This window comes from Ylistrum balloti, unplaced genomic scaffold, assembly GCF_031769215.1.
Source record: "Ylistrum balloti isolate Yb309-2 unplaced genomic scaffold, AGI_CSIRO_Ybal_v1 Utg369892, whole genome shotgun sequence".
Taxonomy (NCBI): Eukaryota; Metazoa; Mollusca; class Bivalvia; order Pectinida; family Pectinidae; genus Ylistrum; species Ylistrum balloti.
The window spans coordinates 1,243,463-1,263,871 of NW_026782024.1; the positions used below are offsets into that span (position 1 = coordinate 1,243,463).

Below are 20,409 nucleotides of genomic sequence, written 5' to 3' on the forward strand. Positions count from 1 at the left end.
AATAACCTCACCGGAAAGGAAAGCTGAATAATACAAAAATCATGTTAAGAACCATCGTGATACGAAACTATTTATTCGAGAACTTCCGGGGAGCAATGCTAGCTAGCAGGCAAGCAGTAACCTTTGGGGAACTTTGTAAACACATCAAGATGTCTCACCGTTATATGACTTTTGGTCGTAGAGGGAGTGTTCTTCTGAGGAACCTCTTTTCGGAACGATCAACAATTACTGAAGTATGCTTAATTAAGATGATATTTGTGAAATCTGATAGGGAAAATGCACTGTCAACTGAAAAGCTGATCATTTAGGCCTGCGTTACACAACCAAACAATTTTTATATAAAATATGCAGTGCCCAGAACCGAGCGCAGTTTGATCAATGACATGTACAATTGATATATAAAACGGGAGTATTACTGACAGTGCGTGAGTGTAGACAAAATTCCATGTCATACGTTTATATTCGTATTTAGTCGATCTGCCAACGGCCTTAAATAGAATATATTCAAAGTCTGTGGTTAAACATTGAGCATAGGCCAGTTATTTCACAAATATACGAAAAATCAATTGTCTTAAAATATGAGTCTGTTTGCTGTTCAGAACATGCTCAGAAATCAGAATTTTATCTGTGAATTAAGATATTATACTATTTAAATCACAGAAGTTGAATGTTTTTTTCATATTTTGTATATGATCCCTGCAAGTTTAGTAACTGCGGTATAATTCATATATAACACTACTCAACCCTGTGAAACATTACCCTCTTCAACCTAATGCAGCTGTATATTATGCAGACAAATAATACATTGTCTATTCTAAAGATGGCCAATACAGGCAAATAATGAAGAAATAAATTGTATCGACCATGTTACGTTAGTGTCTTTTCACTGTGGAGAATATTTTTAGTGCAAGAAAAGTCAGTAATGTGCAGTTTGAAAATACTTACCATTTCCCTTTTGATCTAAAGATCCTTTTGATCTAACTTACGTTTTGAGTTTCAATAGAAGACATTAAGTAAATCGTTTTAAGCCCAATGGGCCAGATTCATGTATTTATGAATAACTTTGTCTTGTGTGATCAAATCAGTTTTGCTTTTCGATAAAAGATTAAAAGGACTGAATTGAGCTGTCTTGTTAAAGCTTTTAGCTGGATTAAGGTAAAGAAATTAAAAGATGGTTAATCATAAAGATTTAATTATGTTTATTCTACCAATAAGTGTGAGCAAATTTTATCACACATGAGAAACAATCAAAAACCTTTTCAAAATCAACCTTTCAGTGATAAAAACACTGGGCTCTTATCATTTTTCCAGCACTAAATTGCAATCACCACATATAACTATCATTCTTGGACTCATGAAGAATTTCTGCTGTTTTAGCATAAAAGGTTGGGCTATTAGAATTGGGACCATATAATGTAACTGAAGTCAGTTATTACCTTCAACTTCTTGATCCAAAAGAAATTCCCTGTCAATATCTTTTCTTCTCCTTTACCTCATCTCAAAGTTATCATTGATAAGTATTACTACCCCCTCTGGAGTTCCATTAAATAGAATTAAGATATTAACTTTATCTTCATTCACACTGTAAAATATCTTCATGTTCCTCTGTAAAGTGATTGTCTCAAAGACAGTAAATATTATATTGCTTGTCTCTAAAATAAGTCACAAAATCTTTGCACTTAAACTCGTCACCTAGACCCCGACATATGGCAGATAATATTCTAATACCCTTCACAAGTGTTCAACAGATTATAATAACTGATAAATTTAAGCATGAACCCAAATATTTTTCCTTCGCAAACTTCTTGTAGTTATTCTGCTTTTGTATTGATTTTGTCTAATAACATCAGAGGAAATTCAGGTATCAGAAAACGTATTGCTTCTTGGTTCAGTTGTACAAGAGCATAGTTGAAGAGTAAATCAGTTAATTATTTGTAAAGGATGGTACAATTACTATTGATAAAGTAAGAATTTCTGTTTAAATGTTTGATCAAATTGTTTCAGTGTTGAAAAAAGTTTATTGTTAAAAAAGATCTCCCTCAAGTTCTTATTCTGTAGGAATAACAGGATTTTGCCCAAATTTGGTCCTAAGCATCCTTGGTTAAAAGTTGACTTAATGTTTGGGTAAAAGTTGACTTAATGTTTGGGTTTTTTTTCTGCAGATCAATAGAGAAATAACAATGCTGAAAAAATTTTTGCGGTCAAGGGAAATGGATTCTCTGATGCGGCATTTCAGCTCCACTGTTCCAAGGCTTTCAGACAAACTCCCAAAAGGGTTTGAAAATTTTAAGGAAAAGGTGAAAAACAGATCAAAACAAGACGGTTAGTTTATTGTTCTTTGTTACTGTAATGCTGAACAAAACATTAAATGACTATATCAATTGATTCCACATACACAATATTTAAGGCATTTGAGACATAGTCTCATGATGACCTGTTTCGATCACCTTTTGTCCGATGTCATGTGTGTTGTGTAACGTTAACTTTACCATATTTTTTTTTATTTCCATTTTAAAACCCCTGAACTGATTTCACAGAAATATTTCAGGAACCTTTCATGGACAAAATTAAACCAAAAAAATCACAGAAGCAAAAGCATGCTTTTACTTTTCTCTTATTATAAAGCTGATGATGATCGCTGCCTTTATTTATATCAAATCCAGAAACAAAAGAGAGGGATTCCAAGATAGAAGACAAGGAGGACAAGAAAGATGATAACCAACCGTGGGCAGATCTGCAAGGAAAAATGTTTGAAGACATGAAATTAGCTTTTGAAAAGTATAGAAAGGAACAAGAACAACAATCGGAAAAACCAAAAGCCCCGAAGTAAGATGTACATACATGTCAAAGAGTGTGAACCTTGATTGAAATTATATGGCTTTTGGTTCATATGAGTACGTTTATCACACAACTTTCTATGACTTTGCCTCTTTTTTTATTTGCATTAAATCTAAGATCTTGAAACTTGGTGTATACATTTTTCGTTCTAACAGAATGTGTTGTATACCAACTTCAGAGTCTGCAACCCTTTAATTGCAGAATTATTGCCCTTTGGTAAAATTTTGTGTCCAATGAAGTTGTTTTCGGAGACCACTCATCAGTTTCACTGATTTTATAATTTTTTTACATACATTTATTTCTTTCTTTACATAATTTTTTTTTTCCAGAAATGACTTTACGCTGCCGATCACGGTTTTTATATTAGCATCACTGGTGCTTTATTTAGCTTCATCAAACATGGTAAAAGAAGTATCATTCAAGGAATTTATCAACAGTTACCTCAAAACTGGAATGGTAAGATGGAAATAAGTTATCAATGGTTTTAGTTATTATTTGTGCCCCTTGATCATTTTGTCTTCATTCCATCATAATTCCTTTTCTGCTCATTTACTTTTTACCAGATATACTTAGATGTATTTCAGTGTTATGGCTGTTTGGGTTGAGGAATTTTCATTAGAATTTTCACATTTGATTGATAAACAGCTTTCACCTGTTGTCAATCAATCATTTGAGATAGAAATATTCTTGATATAAAACCTCTTTGCATAAGAAATTATTTGTTTAACTTTCTGTTTTATGTCCCTTGCAGTTGAGAATAAGCTATGAAATTGTACATCTGGAGATGTCTATATGTGTCAATTGTTAGTTTACCAGTATAAGTCAAAATGACAAATATTACATATGTCAAATGTATATAGCAGTGAAATTTTATATTAAATGTCCCCACAGGAAATAGCAGACCTGAATCATTTGATAATAACTGTGAACTATATCTTTAGATTTTATTTCTAGGTGAAAAGCCTTATTGTTACCAACAAAGAACATGTGGAAGTGAAATTCAAACCCGAGTTTGTAAGTACGGGTCTACCATCCCTTAAAAATACAGGTTTATCATCCCTTGTAAATACAGGTTAACCATCCTTTTAAGTGTGAATTTACCATCCTTGGTAGGAATAAGTTTGCCATAACTTGTAAGTACAAGTTTACCATCCCTTGTATGTACAGATATGCCATTCCATGTTAGCTCACCTGCTCTCTTGGCAAATGAACTCATGCTGTGGTGCTGCATCCTCTGTCTGTTCCTCATAGGTAGATAGATCCCAACAAAGAGAAGTGCAATCTACCAGAACCATCACTCTTTTGCATATTTTAGGAGTTATTGCCCTTTGTTATTATGGAGCATTACATTTAAAATATAAGGGGTATCGACATGAAACTTCATAGGTAAACAGATCTCAACAAGGAAAAGTGCATTGCACATGAACCATCACTCTCTTTTGAATAATTTAGGAATTATTGCCCTTTGTTATTTTTCATACTTAAATTTTGTCCCAATTGGGGAGCATAACGTGTCTCTGACCTTGACCTTGATCTATGTTTAATGCCACAGGGGGAAAATTTGTCAAAACATTTAAACAAATCCTGGCTTACAGAAAGGTCTAGAATCATGATATTTGGCTGGTGAGTTGAGATAATGAAACCCAACAAAGTTTGCGAAAATAAACGGCATTGACCTATATTCAGGGTCATGAGAGTAAAAATAGTCGAAATATTTTATCAACATCTTGTGAAGTAATAGAAGGCATGGAAGCATGATATTTGGTTGTATTAGGCTTAAAAGTGTTTTGGATGAAGACCAATAAAGTTCGAAAAAAAGATATGACCTTAACCTGTATTCAAGATCACAGGAGTCAAATTTGTCAGAACCGTGAAAAGATTTTTTTCTGCACTACTTGAAAATCTAGAAATGTGATATTTGGCTGTGAGGTCTTTTCTAAATGGAGGCAGACAAAGTTTGCAAAAAGAAATGACCTTAATCTGTATTCAAGGTCAAAGCGGTTAAATTTTTCAAAACTTTTAAATGGGATAAAGATGGACATTGTTTGACCTATATTAAACACAGGGTCATCATGATAATAGATGGTAATATCACAGGGTGAATTTGCCTAAAACTTTTATTTTTGGGACTGATCAGAAAAGCAAAATGGCTGACTGGTATGCATTAGAGATTTTGTCTATGGAACATTGTTAGCATTATTTCTTTAAAAGTACAGGATGGTTCTTTCTCAAAGTTCACATGTAGGTTCCTTTTTATGCCTATTAGCACTTGTTAAGTTTTTAAAGGAATGGCTCTCCTTGGTCCCTAGTTGTGTCTTTCTGCTTTTGGATCTGATTACAAAAGCAAAATGGCTGACAGCTATCTTGGATTTTGACTATTGAAGTTTGCTGTCACTATTTCTTGAAAAGTAATAGATAGGCCTTTCTCAAATTTTACACTTGGGCACCCTTGATCCTTTTATGGCACTTGGTTTTGGGTTTGATAAGAAATGGCAGCACACGTTGGTTTTGATAGTAAATGTGTGTAGTTATACCTTAAGAGGTACTGGATGAACTAATTTCAAATTTTGTTTGCAAGTTCCTCTCAGTCCCACACCTAGTTATGCAGGCAAACTAACGAGCACCAATCATGTCCAGCTTCACATTGCACAAAGAAATGAAATATTTTTTCAGTGAGATCAATATGATGACCATGATACTTCCCTGTAATTTTCATCACCCATCATCATTTGAGACCTTGTGTTACCAGTTTGTCTGTCAGTTGACAACTTCTATGAAAATTATGATAATGGGCGTAGGCTCTTGAATATCAAATCAACTGTCACACCATAGGTTAAAATGCATTAAAACGGTAACCCAGATTTGATAGCACTATGAATGGTAGTTAGTAGTTTTGTCAAAGGTTTGGTTGGACAGCTAGATGATTCAATTAAACAATGTTTATATGGGATCTTGTGAAGTTTAGGAATCCAATATAAGTGGAGGAGGTCTTTATCCTTATCATTAACTGGCAATCTAAATGATTGTAATACTGATGCATGATTATCCATTTTAACAAGATTTATTCTTTCATATACTTCTTCAATTCTTCAGGAATGATGTTATTTTGTCCAAATTGGTTTTGAATACATTATTGGGTGAAGGGGAATCAATTTTGTGTGAAAAGTCAATCTGAATCTGACCACCCCTGAAGGGAAGAAGGATAGGGCCCACTATGACAAACAGAAGAATCACTTTAAAATCTATCATCTTTTGTTACAAAGTATTTTGACCAAGATTCGTTGTGAATATCCTTCTGTACATGGGACTCAATTATGTAAATCTAAGGTCTGACCCCCTAGGGAGCAGAGAATCAGATCCAAATATGGGAAATAGATTCAAGAGATTAAAAGCATTTTTTTTCTGCTTTGATGTAGGTATATCGTCAAAATTTAATTTGAAGCTTTAAAAGCCTTTTTCTTCTGATTGAAAACTTATAATGATATACTTATCAAAAGAAATGTTTAAATATGAAAGCTGAAATGTCAAGGTGAGCGATACAGGCCTCATGGCATTCTTGTCTCAAGACTTTGAAAGTGATCTTCTAAAACAGGAAATGTGTCTACAGTTTTAAATCTGTGTCCTTTTGATTGCTTAAAGAGTGCCCTAATGAGACAAGTGGTGTTCAGAATAGGAAGTGTAGATGTATTCGAAGAAGCATTGAGGACAGCTCAAGAGGAAATGCAGATAAGCAAACATGACTTTGTGGATGTTAAATATGTCGAATCTAACTTCAGGTAAGGCCATGTTCAGTTATGCATTAATTTTTCAGATTTCAATCTTCTCAAGTTTCTCTAGTGGGATTTAGCTCAGACTTGCATGAAATGATGTAGAGAGTTGGAGCAAATGTTTTTGGGTTTTTTTTTTGACGACCATTTTGTAATATGATTTCGCAACTGTTGTCATTCTTAACAAAACCTGCCGCCCTGCGGCGGGAAGAGGGTTGGGGTCTCATAGCGGAAACAGAGCAAATTCTTTAAAATCCTTCTTCTCCTTGAACTGAAGACATCCTAGATATTTGTTGATAAGTATTGCATAAATCTTTTTTATACACCCATCAACAATGGGTAGTATTATGGTATACCATATGCTGTCTGTCTATTAACTTTTCCTGGTTAACTATCGCTTAGCTTTATTTATAGACTAATTTTAATGAAACTTGCTACAAATATTCCATACCAAAATGGCTGAAACGAGTTTGTCTTACAGAATTTCTTTCAAAGTTGATATGGTAATACAAGAAGGGAAACGATTTGACAAACATGACAGGTTTTTCATGCAACACTGTATGTTATGCATCTTTTATTGTTTTCAAAATGTTAACCTTGCCTGAAGATCTCCTCTCTCATTACTCAACAGATTCATTTCAATCTTGGTATGCAAAGTCACTATGACACAAAGTTGTGTTTTTTTCTGAATGGGTGTTTTTTTGTATTTGGAAGAGTTACTTTCCCTTGTAGTTATCATTATGATTATATTTTCATCTTATTTCTGTGAATCTTGATAGGTTTAATCAGCATTTTACTGGACATTTTGTTTTCCCTAATGACATTTTATGACATTTTAGAGTTTTAGAAAGAAAGAGTTATTGCCCATTTTTTGGGGTAACATTTTAATCTTATTTTCTCCCTCAGATTTTAACCATTTTGATCAAGACATTTTAGATTTGAAATCATAACATGAGCATTTAGATTTTACCATATTTCAAATTGTTATTGCCATGTTTTCTTTTCAGTATTTCAATCTTGTCCAGAGATTGTTTTCTTCCTTATTTGAGTACTTCATTATTGCTATTTCTTAAATTGTGCTGACTAGATTATTCTCAAATTAAGTTCCCATTAGACCCATAGTGTGCATTTGATGACATTTTGGAGCTGATCTTTAAATGAAAAAAATAAAAAGCTTTCTTTGTTGATGAAGCAAAGGATTGATTCACATGTCAATACAACATATAATAATTAGTAAATATGAAAAGTATAGAAAAGAAGAAAAAGAGAGGGAAAAATCCATCTTATTAAAGAACTGATAGTGGCATGTATCATAGATGTGTGGGTGTCAAGATCCCTGTGGATCTCTTGTTATTTAATCATATAGGGATTTTTGAACAGGTGTCTAGAATACAATTTTGTGTTATATACCTTCTGTAGGTACCAGCAGGTTGTTTATAGTTTTGAAAATGTTATGGGTAGGTTGTATTTTGCATATTGTGTGCATTTCAGACTTATCAGGTTAGAAAAATTTCCAGTTTTATTTGTACAAGTTTGATGTGTTTATGTTTCCAATTGAGTGACATCGTCGTTTTTGCCTTGACATTGCAATAATTGTTGTGTTTGTGTTTCAGCTTTAGTGACATCCTCGTTTTTGTCATTGACGTTGCAATAATTGTTATCTTCCTAACATTTCTGCAGAGAGTAAGTACCTGTCAAGCTGGAATACTTATATTAGCCTAGGTTGAAGTCTTAGAGCAAAACTCCAAACACTTGCCTACTAATAGGATCAGAAAATCAGATATTCTACTTCAGTCTAAACATGTTAGTCTGATATGGTATAACATGAAAGTCTGGTGTTCTACTGGTATAACATGAAAGTCTGATGTTGTACTGATATAACATGAAAGTCTGATGTTCTACTGGTATAACATGAAAGTCTGATGTTCTACTGGTATAACATGAAAGTCTGATGTTGTACTGATATAACATGAAAGTCTGATGTTCTACTGGTATAACATGAAAGTCTGATGTTGTACTGATATAACATGAAAGTCTGATGTTCTACTGGTATAACATGAAAGTCTTATGTTCTACTGATATAACATGAAAGTCTGGTGTTCTACTGGTATAACATGAAAGTCTGGTGTTCTACTGATATAACATGAAAGTCTGATGTTCTACTGATATAACATGAAAGGCTGATGTTCTACTGGTATAACATGAAAATCTGATGTTCTACTGATATAACATGAAAGTCTGATGTTCTACTGGTATAACATGAAAGTCTGATGTTGTACTGGTATAACATGAAAGTCTGGTGTTCTACTGATATAACATACTGATATAACATGAAAGTCTGATGTTCTACTGGTATAACATGAAAGTCTGATGTTCTACTGATATAACATGAAAATCTGGTGTTCTACTGATATAACATGAAAGTGTGATGTTCTACTGATATAACATGAAAATCTGGTGTTCTACTGATATAACATGAAAATCTGGTGTTCTACTGATATAACATGAAAGTCTGATGTTCTACTGGTATAACATGAAAGTCTGATGTTCTACTGGTATAACATGAAAGTTACGATTTTCCATCTTTATGATAGATGAGATTCTCATAACCTAATTGCTGTGAAATTATGATATTATTGTTGGTCTATTTCATGTTTTGTAGAGAGTGGGTGGTATGTTTTCTGGAAAAGGTGTTGGTGGTACTCAGGGGATTTTTGGTGTTGGGAAATCCACAGCCAAGATCTTTCAACCAAATTCAAATGTTGTTGTGAAATTCAGGTTTGTATGAAATCTAGCAAGAACATGTTCTCTTTTAACTTGTGATTCTCCTGAGAAACTTAAAAAAGACAAGTTTGTTTTAGTATTCAGTGTTGTACTTAATATACATAAAACTAGAACTTAGTACCTGTAAATCCTTTAGTGTTCAATATTGTACTTGATATACATAAAACTAGATTCAAGTACCTGTTAATCTCTGTGATCATATTTTAAAGTGTCTGTAGAGTACAAATGTGAAAACTTTAAACTTAATTTATGTATATCACTGAAATAGAGGTAGATGTAATACTTATTGATTATGGTGCCATGACTCTAGCATTTGAAAACATTTGCGGAAATTTCAAACTTAAAAAGTTTGAATATTATTCAGAGTGATACCTGAATGTATTGAAAAACAAAATGAAACCATCAGATAAGAATTCAGTTGCTACACAATTTCTCTAGTGCTCTGAACTTTTCATGTGACCTCTGACATTGGTAGGGTATCACACACTGGAATATGTATCCTATTTCTGTCTGCAGTGATGTAGCAGGATGTGAAGAAGCCAAATTAGAAATTATGGAATTTGTGAACTTCCTAAAGAATAAGGAACAATATCTTAAACTTGGTGCCAAAATCCCAAAGGGAGCCATGCTGACTGGACCTCCAGGAACAGGGAAAACACTCTTGGCCAAGGCCACTGCTGGAGAGGCAAATGTTCCATTCATCTCTGTGTCCGGATCTGAGTTCCAGGAGATATTTGTTGGAGTTGGTCCTGCTAGGGTAATATTCATTTAAATGCATAAAGAAGTGTCAGCCATTGTTTGTGAAATTAACTTGTCCATCCCCCTTCAACCCTTTCCCCACCACCACCACCACCACCCCCACCACCACCCCCACCATCACCCCCACCATCACCCCCTTCCTCACCAAAAAAAAGTCAAAATAAATAGCTGTGTTTTATAGTAGTGTAACCTAACTGCCTCAGAGCATTTGTTCTTCTTGTCAAGTTCTCCATGAGGTAAACCATTCTTAATGTCAGTGAAATATAAGTGCAATAGATTTTCATCTAGTTTTCCATTACTTTAGAGCTTGAAATGTCATGTATGCAGTCCGTAAGCTGGTATCTATTGTCATATTCACATGTGGGTGTGTGACTGATATCTTATGTACACACAAAAAATGTATTACTATGCATGTGCGGGGAGAATTGGAGCCTTAAAAATATTATGATTGTACTTGCAGAAATTAAAGATACTCAAAGATTTAAGTAAATTCATTTTCAGACTTTCAAATTTCATATGACTTTTTCTCTAGATCCCAAGTAATGCCCTTTTGATTTGAGATAATCAGAAAAATAAAACAGACAACAGGCAACCATTTTTGGATTTGGAATCTAAATGTTTGTGTCTCTGGAAAAAGGAAATCATGATTTATTTTATATTATTAGTGGTAAAAATAGAATCAAAACGTGTTTAATATTATTAGAGGTAAAAAAGAGAAGTCCTAATATTGGTGCCCTTATTTGGTGGCAATATCTCACTCTCTACAAATTAAGAACTTCTTAAATATCACTACACAGCATTGTTTCGGGAAAAAAATATTCATATAGCTCTACAAAAGTGCCTATATGTAATACACTGTACATAACAATATAGATTCAAATTTCTCCTCACTGACTGACTTTACCATTTCTGATTTTTATGATATTGCAGTTTTCATTCTGTAATATTTGGTCTTAACTGTGTATATTTTTACAGGTCCGAGACATGTTCAAGGAAGCCAGGAAAAACGCCCCATGTATACTGTTCATTGATGAAATAGATGCAGTAGGTCGAAAACGTAGTGGTTCACAAATTATGGGGAATTCAGAGCAAGAAAGCACCCTTAATCAGTTTCTAGTAGAACTTGATGGTAAGTAATTTGACTGGCATTCACTTCCTTAAATGCACTCGCCTGTTCTGATCTCTGCTTTATAACCAACAGTGTTTGATGATCTGTGTTAGGGTAGTGATCATTTCAGCTCAGATATAATCAGCAGTGTTTGACCTCTGATATTTTGACCAGAAGTAAGATATAATTCAATATAAAACAAATTCCAACACAATGTCTTGGTTGTTTGCCTTTTTATGTATTTTGTCACCTCTAGTTGTACTAATTACCTGAAAAATTGGTGATTTATATGACATTTTGAAGAAGTTTCGGTCATGGACTACATTTTTTTACAGTGTAGTTGGTGATGTTATTCTGTTAATATTTCAACAATTTCAGCATTTTCTGGTTGCTGAGGTGCTTTTCTTGGTTATAATTCTGGAAGTCTTGGCAAGATCCAAACTTAATTATGTGTGAATCATCACCACAAATCACAGATTTCAAATTCATGAATTCAGACTTGATAACCTGATTTTTCAGACTGGAAAATGAATTTTTTAGCTGGTTTCTTCATTTTGTAAAAACTGCAAAGATTGCAAAATATTAAGCACAGAGACCCCCTCGAAAATTTCTGTATCAAAACTTAAAATTAGAAGAAAATGTTTAATACTAGAAGATCGTTAAATAAAAGGTATCTGTATTTTTGCAATATTTTCATTTTTTGGTTGCTAGGCAGTTTAAAGCTCATGAAATTTCAGTATTTTCACATATTTTTTCTTAATGTCCAAGTATCATACCCTAACTACATAATGAAAGATGAAAATTTATTTCAAAAAAGGTTGCTGTGAAAATAACAGAGAATGTCTCTTATTCAGGAAAAAAATATGAATAATATATGGAAATGAATGATTTCCTCTTAAACATATTCTGAAAAAAGTTCTGTTCTGGAAAAAGTAGTGCAATAACTAACTAACTAAATTAAGTTTTACACTGAAATGTTTTGCTCCTCAGAGAAGTACATCCGTACCATTAATTAACAAATAAAAAACCAAAAACAAAGTGTAAATATGAAGTGTGTTTTAGGTTTCAGTTCCCAGTCAGGAGTGGTAGTCTTGGCTGCCACTAATCGCATAGACGTCCTAGACCCTGCCTTACTACGAGCGGGTAGATTTGACCGCCAAATCTTTATTCCTCTGCCAGACATCAAGGGCAGGTGAGATGTGTGAAGTATAGGAATGTGACTTTTGGTCATTATTACAAATTTTGTGGTACTTCGGACTTAATTACTTACATTGAATATCATTGCATTCTTATTAGCTAGCTTTGACAAAGTACCTTTATCCATTTTTCAGAGCAAACATTTTTAAGGTCCATCTTGAAGGTATCAAAACAGATCTTTCCAAGGATGAATTAGCCAAAAAACTGGCTGCTCTAACCCCCGGATTTTCTGGTATGTGTTTAGGTGTTGGAACCTTAAAGTTGTTGATCTGATTAATTTACTAGACTAATGTTTTTTTCTGTCAATTTAGTAAAAGTTTGATTGATCTGCAAGTGTACTGCAAAGTTGACCCTTGTAGAAAATTCTGTTTTATTATGAGTGACCATTGTAGAAAATTCTGTCTCATTATGAGTGACCCTTGTAGAAAGTTCTGTCTAATTATGAGTGACCCTTGTAGAAAATTCTGTCTAATTATGAGTGACCCTTGTAGAAAATTCTGTCTAATTATGAGTGACTATGGAAGAAAGTTCTGTCTAATTATGAGTGACTATGGAAGAAAGTTCTGTCTAATTATGAATGACCGTTGTAGAAAATTCTGTCTTATTATGAATGACCCTTGTAGAAAATTCTGTCTCATTATGAGTGACCCTTGTAGAAAATTCTGTCTCATTATGAGTGACCCTTGTAGAAAATTCTGTCTAATTATGAATGACCCTTGTAGAAAATTCTGTCTAATTATGAGTGACCCTTGTAGAAAATTCTGTCTAATTATGAGTGACCCTTGAAGGAAATTCTGTCTAATTATTAGTGACCCTTGTAGAAACTTCTGTCTCATTATGAGTGACTGTGAAGAAAGTTCTGTCTAATTATGAGTGATCCTTGTAGAAAATTCTGTCTAATTATGAGTGATCCTTGTAGGAAATTCTGTCTCATTATGAGTGACCCTTGTAGAAAATTCTGTCTAATTATGAGTGACCCTTGTAGAAAATTCTGTCTAATTATGAGTGATCCTTGTAGAAATTTCTGTCTAATTATGAGTGACGGTGAAGAAAGTTCTGTCTAATTATGAGTGACTATGGAAGAAAGTTCTGTCTAACTATGAGTGACTATTGAAGAAAGTTCTGCCTAATTATGAGTGATCCTTGTAGAAAATTCTGTCTAATTATGAGTGACTATTGAAGAAACTTCTGTCTAATTATGAGTGATCCTTGTAGAAAATTCTGTCTAATTATGAGTGATCCTTGTAGAAAATTCTGTCTCATTATGAGTGATCCTTGTAGAAAATTCTGTCTAATTATGAGTGATCCTTGTAGAAAATTCTGTTTCTCGTTGAATCACTTCTGAAACTTACTTTTAAATTTTAACAGGAGCTGATATTAGTAATGTTTGTAATGAATCAGCGCTTATCGCAGCTCGGGATCTCAATGAATCTGTCCTTGCAACCCACTTTGATCAGGCTATTGAACGGGTCGTGGGAGGTAAGCAGCACTGTATTGGTAATATTTCATGGTGTTTTGTTGTTACATATATCAATAAATTGTGTATATATTTCTATCTGAAAAATGTAAGTGGAAAAAGTGGCTGTATACATCTGGTCACATTATCTTTTATTCTTCCTGCCATAAGTTTTGCTCTACATTCAATGTGTCTTTAAATGATGAATTTTGATACGCTCAGATCAGTTCTATTGTCTTTTTGCATACTTTTTTTATAGTAATAATATCAATATTAAAACATTCCACATGTAGCTTGTCAAGTGATTCAGAACCTTAAACCATTTTTTCCTTTGAAGGATTGGAGAAGAAAACACAAGTCTTACAGCCACATGAGAAGAAAACCGTGGCATACCATGAAGCTGGCCATGCCATTGCTGGATGGTTCTTAGAGCATGGTGACCCCCTGCTGAAGGTAAACACTAAAACTGAATAGTTTCTTTGGTTACTCCCTACTGAATATATATAGTAATGTACAGTGGACTCAGTCTACACTAGACAACACTGGGATAACATAATTTGGTCGGTTTGTAAAGGTTTGCTGATACTAGAAAGTCTGCATTTAGACTATAAATAAAACAGCTATTATTAAAGAATCATATTCAGATACGTATGTCAGAGTGTCTGGGATACTGACCTATTTGAATGAAGATAAATTATGTAATAGTGTTGTAACAAGCTTAAATTACATGGCTTTTTCATTCTTGTTCATTATATACAGTCACATGGTCAACATTGACGATAAACAATCATGAGACTCTCAGTGGGAAAATATGGCCTGTGTAAAGCATTTTTGTATTAAATTGTAATGATTTCTGTCCAACTGAGACATGTAATATCTTTAAAAAATGCCTTGTTTCCGTGGCAGTCAATGGTCAATTGATAGTTTGTCGACATAGCTATCAGGACTGTATGAGCTTTTGATGCACACTAGATGAGAATCTACTCAATGCCAATTTGCACAAAATAGATTTACAAATGGAAGGAATGGGATCCTAAAATATCGCCAGAATACAGAAAGAACGATTACAGGAGAAGGCAATCAAATAACCACTTTACAGTTAAAGAAGAATTTGGAGGAACCAAATTATTTGATCTGACAAATTTTAATTCAGTTTGCTGGATTTATTGTCCTTTTAACAGTTGGGTCATTTTAAGGTAGAGTCTCCTTGTTGTTGGTAGCTTCTCCACAGAGCAATATACAGACGGCTTGTTATATGGTCCATCCAGAATAATTTGGGTAAAGTGTTTGCCCAAGGACACAACCACATCAGCACAGACTAGTCTGTTTTTAGGTTTCCTGAAAAACAACTTTCGCAGGAAACTAGGGAGCATTGAACCACAGATCTTCATCTAAGGCAATGCTTTAAGGGACTGAAAAATCTTGTGGAAAATGCTTGAATATCTTTTCAAATCTTGAATATAAAGTTTCTTCTTGGTCCTTAGTTATGCCTGATTAATTCTGATATTACTTGGATTAATGAAATAGCTATTTTGATGTACACAGCGCAAATTTGTTATCAATTTATCTGAGACAGTGCTTGATGGATCTTCTAAAATCTGATCACATGGAAAAGTAGTAACACAGTCACCTTTCTCCTAGGCAACTGGGATTTATTTCTTCCATTAGACATGAAAAGGTAACAGGGTTACCAACTCAACCATGTGGTCTTTCTACAAGTACTCCAGTTTCTTCCCATAGTGAGACCCCTTTCGTGCTTTAATCCAGCTAAACAAAAATGAAGATATTAGCTTTTTTGGTTATTGTTATTATACAAATAAAGTAAATAGTTTGAAAATTTCAAACACAACATTGTCAATGTTTTAAAATAAAGTAAATAGTTTTAAAATCACAACTGTAGATTTCAAACGCAGCATCGTCAAAATTTTAAGATAAAGTAAATAGTTTTAAAATCACAACTGTAAATTTCAAACACGGCATTATCAGTGTTATAAGCTGTTATCACATTATTTACCCAATATCAATATAGATTTATTCAAAAGAAATAAAGGAAGATATACATGCATTGAAGCAAGATGATAAGCACCACATGTTAGATCTGTAAAATATCTCTGTTATATCATTATCTTCTATATAACAAACATCCTCACTTACCAGTGACATGTGTATTACTGTTGATAAGTATCTAATTGATATACAAATTATGAATTTCAAAATCTTTTAGAAATATTTGTTGATAATGCTTCATTAAATTTCAGGTGTCAATCATACCTCGTGGTAAGGGCCTCGGCTATGCCATGTATTTACCCAAGGAAAACTACCTAATGACTCAAGAACAGGTACGATTCAGGATACGTGGTTCTATCAATTAGATCTGAGTGTTGATTATTGAAGTACATGTTATTAATTCTTATTTGATCAAAGGTTTATAATTCAGATCTCACATTTTAGATTTGCAGTTGATGTATCCATTCTTTATGTATCTGGATTCACCTATGTGATATATGTATATTAATGTTCATTAAATATCATTATTTTATAGTTGATGGACAGAATGTGTACCTTACTTGGGGGAAGAGTTTCAGAGAAAATATTCTTTGGTAAAATTACATCTGGTGCCCAAGATGATTTACAGAAAGTAACCAAGATGGCCTATGCTCAGGTAAATCACGAAGATTCATTGTCATCAACACATGACACATGTTTATAACACCGGATCATTGTTATTTACACAAGACTTCATAGATACATTGCCACAACACAGGATACATTGTCACTAACACAGGATACATTGACACTAACACAGGAAACATTGTCACTAACACAGGATACATTGTCACTAACACAGGATACATTGTCACTAACACAGGATACATTGTCACTAACACAGGATACATTGTCACTAACTCAGGAAACATTGTCACTTACAGAGGATACATTGTCACTTACACAGGATACATTGTCACTAACACATGGTACATTGTCACTAACACAGGATACATTGTCACTAACACAGGATACATTGTCACTAACACAGGATACATTGTCACTAACACATGATACATTGTCACTAACACATGATACATTGTCACTAACACAGGATACATTGTCACTAACACATGGTACATTGTCACTAACACAGGATACATTGTCACTAACTCAGGAAACATTGTCACTAACAGAGGATACATTGTCACTAACACAGGATACATTGTCACTAACACGGGATACATTGTCACTAACACATGGTACATTGTCACTAACACAGGAAACATTGTCACTTACACAGGATACATTGTCACTAATACAGAATATATTGTTGTTAACACTTCTCTATTGTTCTAAACTCCCTCCCATACCATTTGTGATTTTGACACTTTTCCTTTGTAGGTAACCCTTTTAGGTATGAATGATAAAATAGGACAGGTAGGCTATGGCCAGCAGGAGGGATCGTTCCACAAAGCCTATGGTGAGGACATGGCTGAACTTATTGATGAGGAGGTTAGAAATCTTGTAGCCAAATGCTATGATCGTACTATGGATCTGCTAACTGAAAAAAAGGATCTAATAGAGAAGGTGAGTTAAGTGTGAGACGTGTGACTATGATTTGGCCCTACTGTTTCTGTAATAAAATAGCAAATCAGCTAGAGGCCAAATGTGAGACATGTGACTATGAATTGGCCCTATTGTTTCTTACTCATAACCAGGCCCTGGAATTGCTGTAAGAGGCCTGTTAGAACTACAGTTCACTTTTTACACATCTTAATGTGAACGTCAAGTACAATTGGAAAGGATCATTGGCCAAATACAGATCCTTGGTTTAGTAGACATTTAAGACAAGTTACCTTAATACTTACTCAAGGTCATTCATTTGAACAAGCTTAACATTTTTTAATTCTTCCCACCATGCTAGGATATGAACACAACAAGTGTTCTCTGTTGTTTGATATGGAGATGTGAGGACGTTGATATATCAATGAAACTCCTTCCTGTTAGACAATTTTTCTGTATTACACTATACGTTTTATATTACATGTATTATATAACACTAATTGTAGATTCATTATAAAATTATAAAATGACCACTGTAACAACATAGATATCTCTGTGTTAAATACCAATTACAGGTTGCTGTGTTACTACTGGAAAAGGAAAAGATAGACAAGACTGATATGGAGGCAGTTTTAGGCAAGAGGCCTTTCTCAGAAAAGTCAACCTACGAGGAGTTTGTAGAAGGTACTGGGTCTATGGATGAAGATATCTCACTACCAAAAGGTCTAGAAAACTGGAACCAGCCCCGCGAAACAAAATCCACATCAAAGTCTGATATGTCATTTTCATGACACAACTGAAACAGGAATAAAAAGACATGTCGGAACATTATTTATATTTTTTGAAACTTGAAGAAGCAATCAAAAGACCAAAACACCATGACTGCAGAAGAAATCAGAAATTATATCACAGGTTTTGAACCATTATCAGCCATCATGTCAGGTTTTTGTTCAATTATCAGTACGGGGAAATGTACATAGTTCTACTAGGAAAAGAATGTGATACTTGTAAAGCTTGCTGAAGAGGTGTATCGTCTATGGTGTGCCCTGTATGGTGTAGTATACATGGTGTAACCCCCATGGTTTATCCTCTATGGTGTGCCCTGTATGGTGTAGTATCCATGGTGTAACCCCCATGGTTTATCGTCTATGGTGTGCCCTGTATGGTGTAGTATACATGGTGTAACCCCCATGGTTTATCGTCTATGGTGTGCCCTGTATGGTGTAGTATCCATGGTGTAACCCCCATGGTTTATCGTCTATGGTGTGCCCTGTATGGTGTAGTATCCATGGTGTAACCTCCATGGTGTATCGTCTATGGTGTGCCCTGTATGGTGTAGTATCCATGGTGTAACCCCCATGGTTTATCGTCTATGGTGTGCCCTGTATGGTGTAGTATCCATGGTGTAACCTCCATGGTGTATCGTCTATGGTGTGCCCTGCATGGTGTAGTATCCATGGTGTAACCCCCATGGTTTATCGTCTATGGTGTGCCCTGTATGGTGTAGTATCCATGGTGTAACCTCTATGGTGTATCGTCTATGGTGTGCCCTGTATGGTGTAGTATCCATGGTGTAACCTCCATGGTGTATCGTCTATGGTGTGCTCTGTATGGTGTAGTATCCATGGTGTATTGTCTATGGTGTGCCCTGTATGGTGTAGTATCCATGGTGTAACCCCATGGTGTATCATCTATGGTGTGCCCTGTATGGTGTAGTGTCCATGGTGTAACCCCCATGGTTTATCGTCTATGGTGTGCCCTGTATGGTGTAGTATCAATGGTGTAACCTCCATGGTGTATCTGTACCTTTTGTGGTGTGCCTTTTGTGGTGTAGTCTCTGTCATCTAGTCTCTATAGTGTAACCTCTGTGGTGTAGTTTGCATGGTGTAGTAGTGGAGCCTCAAGCTCAGTGGTATAGCCTGCATGGTATAGCATTTGTGCTATAGCCTCCATGGTATGGTGTAGCCTGTGTGGTGTAGTCTGTGTGGTGAGGCCTTCATGGTATGGTGTAGCCTGTGGTGTTGCCTGTGTGATGTATCCTACATGGTATATGGTGTAGCCTGTGGTGTTGCCTGTGTGATGTAGCCTATATGGTATATGGTGTAGCTTGTGGTGTTGCCTGTGATGTTGGCTTTGTGATGTAGCCTCCATGGTGTGGTGTAGCCTCCATGGTATGGTGTAGCCTTTGGTGTTGCCTGTTTGGTGTAGCCTATATGGTGCAGCCTCCTCCGTCGATAGCCTGTGTGGTGTAACCTCTGTGGTGTACCCTTTGTGGTGTAATAATATTTTGAAACCTCATTGTTGGCATTGTTGGTGCATGCATTACTTGGGCCTTCAATTTTTATACCTAACTGAAAGTGCCAGTTTTACAGTCTGAAGGTTAGTTTTCATTTAATGGTTTCTTTGTGATCTCTACAGATCTCCTAATAGGCTATATATAGCCTATACTTTTGTTGAATTCTTCCTACAAAGGCTAGCACTATCATTGATGTTGATAAATGAAGTTTCAAAAAATAGCTAGATCATGAAACAGGTAGAGGATCTCAAATTTCAGCATATTTATTTGTGAATTTTGATTGTAGTTTTATAATTCTTTGATACTTGGGCACACAAGTCTGTGATTTCTGATGTGCCGACCTATGATTATATCGAACAGGTGTCTTTATGACCAATTAGGTTATGGCATCATATAACGGATTGTGAAGGGACATCAGACTGCTGTGATTACACTGCTTATATGTTTCTGTGTGAGAGATGTGTGATGAACCTATATTGTTACCAGACAATTTGTTAATAAAATACAGAAAATTACATTATATAAAATTTTGTTTTTTTTTTATTTTGATTTATTAACAATAAAGTATTATTAGCTCACCTGCCCTAAAGTGCCAAGTGATTTTATGGCATACCACAGCGTCTGTTGTCTGTCTTTCTGTCCGTCAACTTTT

General features: G+C 34.7%; 1 protein-coding gene across 1 annotated transcript; it reads left to right on the forward strand.

Annotated features, from left to right (window-relative positions):
- Positions 1–136: 136 nt before the first annotated feature.
- LOC132546455 (AFG3-like protein 2) lies at positions 137–20,262 on the forward strand. The gene is made up of 18 exons (XM_060210168.1): positions 137–233; positions 2,163–2,322; positions 2,664–2,826; positions 3,168–3,294; positions 3,793–3,852; positions 6,478–6,614; positions 8,219–8,288; positions 9,268–9,383; positions 9,906–10,146; positions 11,124–11,277; positions 12,319–12,448; positions 12,588–12,685; positions 13,822–13,932; positions 14,247–14,362; positions 16,168–16,248; positions 16,452–16,571; positions 17,300–17,485; positions 18,037–20,262. Exons 1-18 carry the CDS (start codon positions 150–152, stop codon positions 18,250–18,252), a joined length of 2,370 nt encoding a protein of 789 aa, XP_060066151.1. The 5' UTR covers positions 137–149; the 3' UTR covers positions 18,253–20,262.
- Positions 20,263–20,409: the final 147 nt, after the last annotated feature.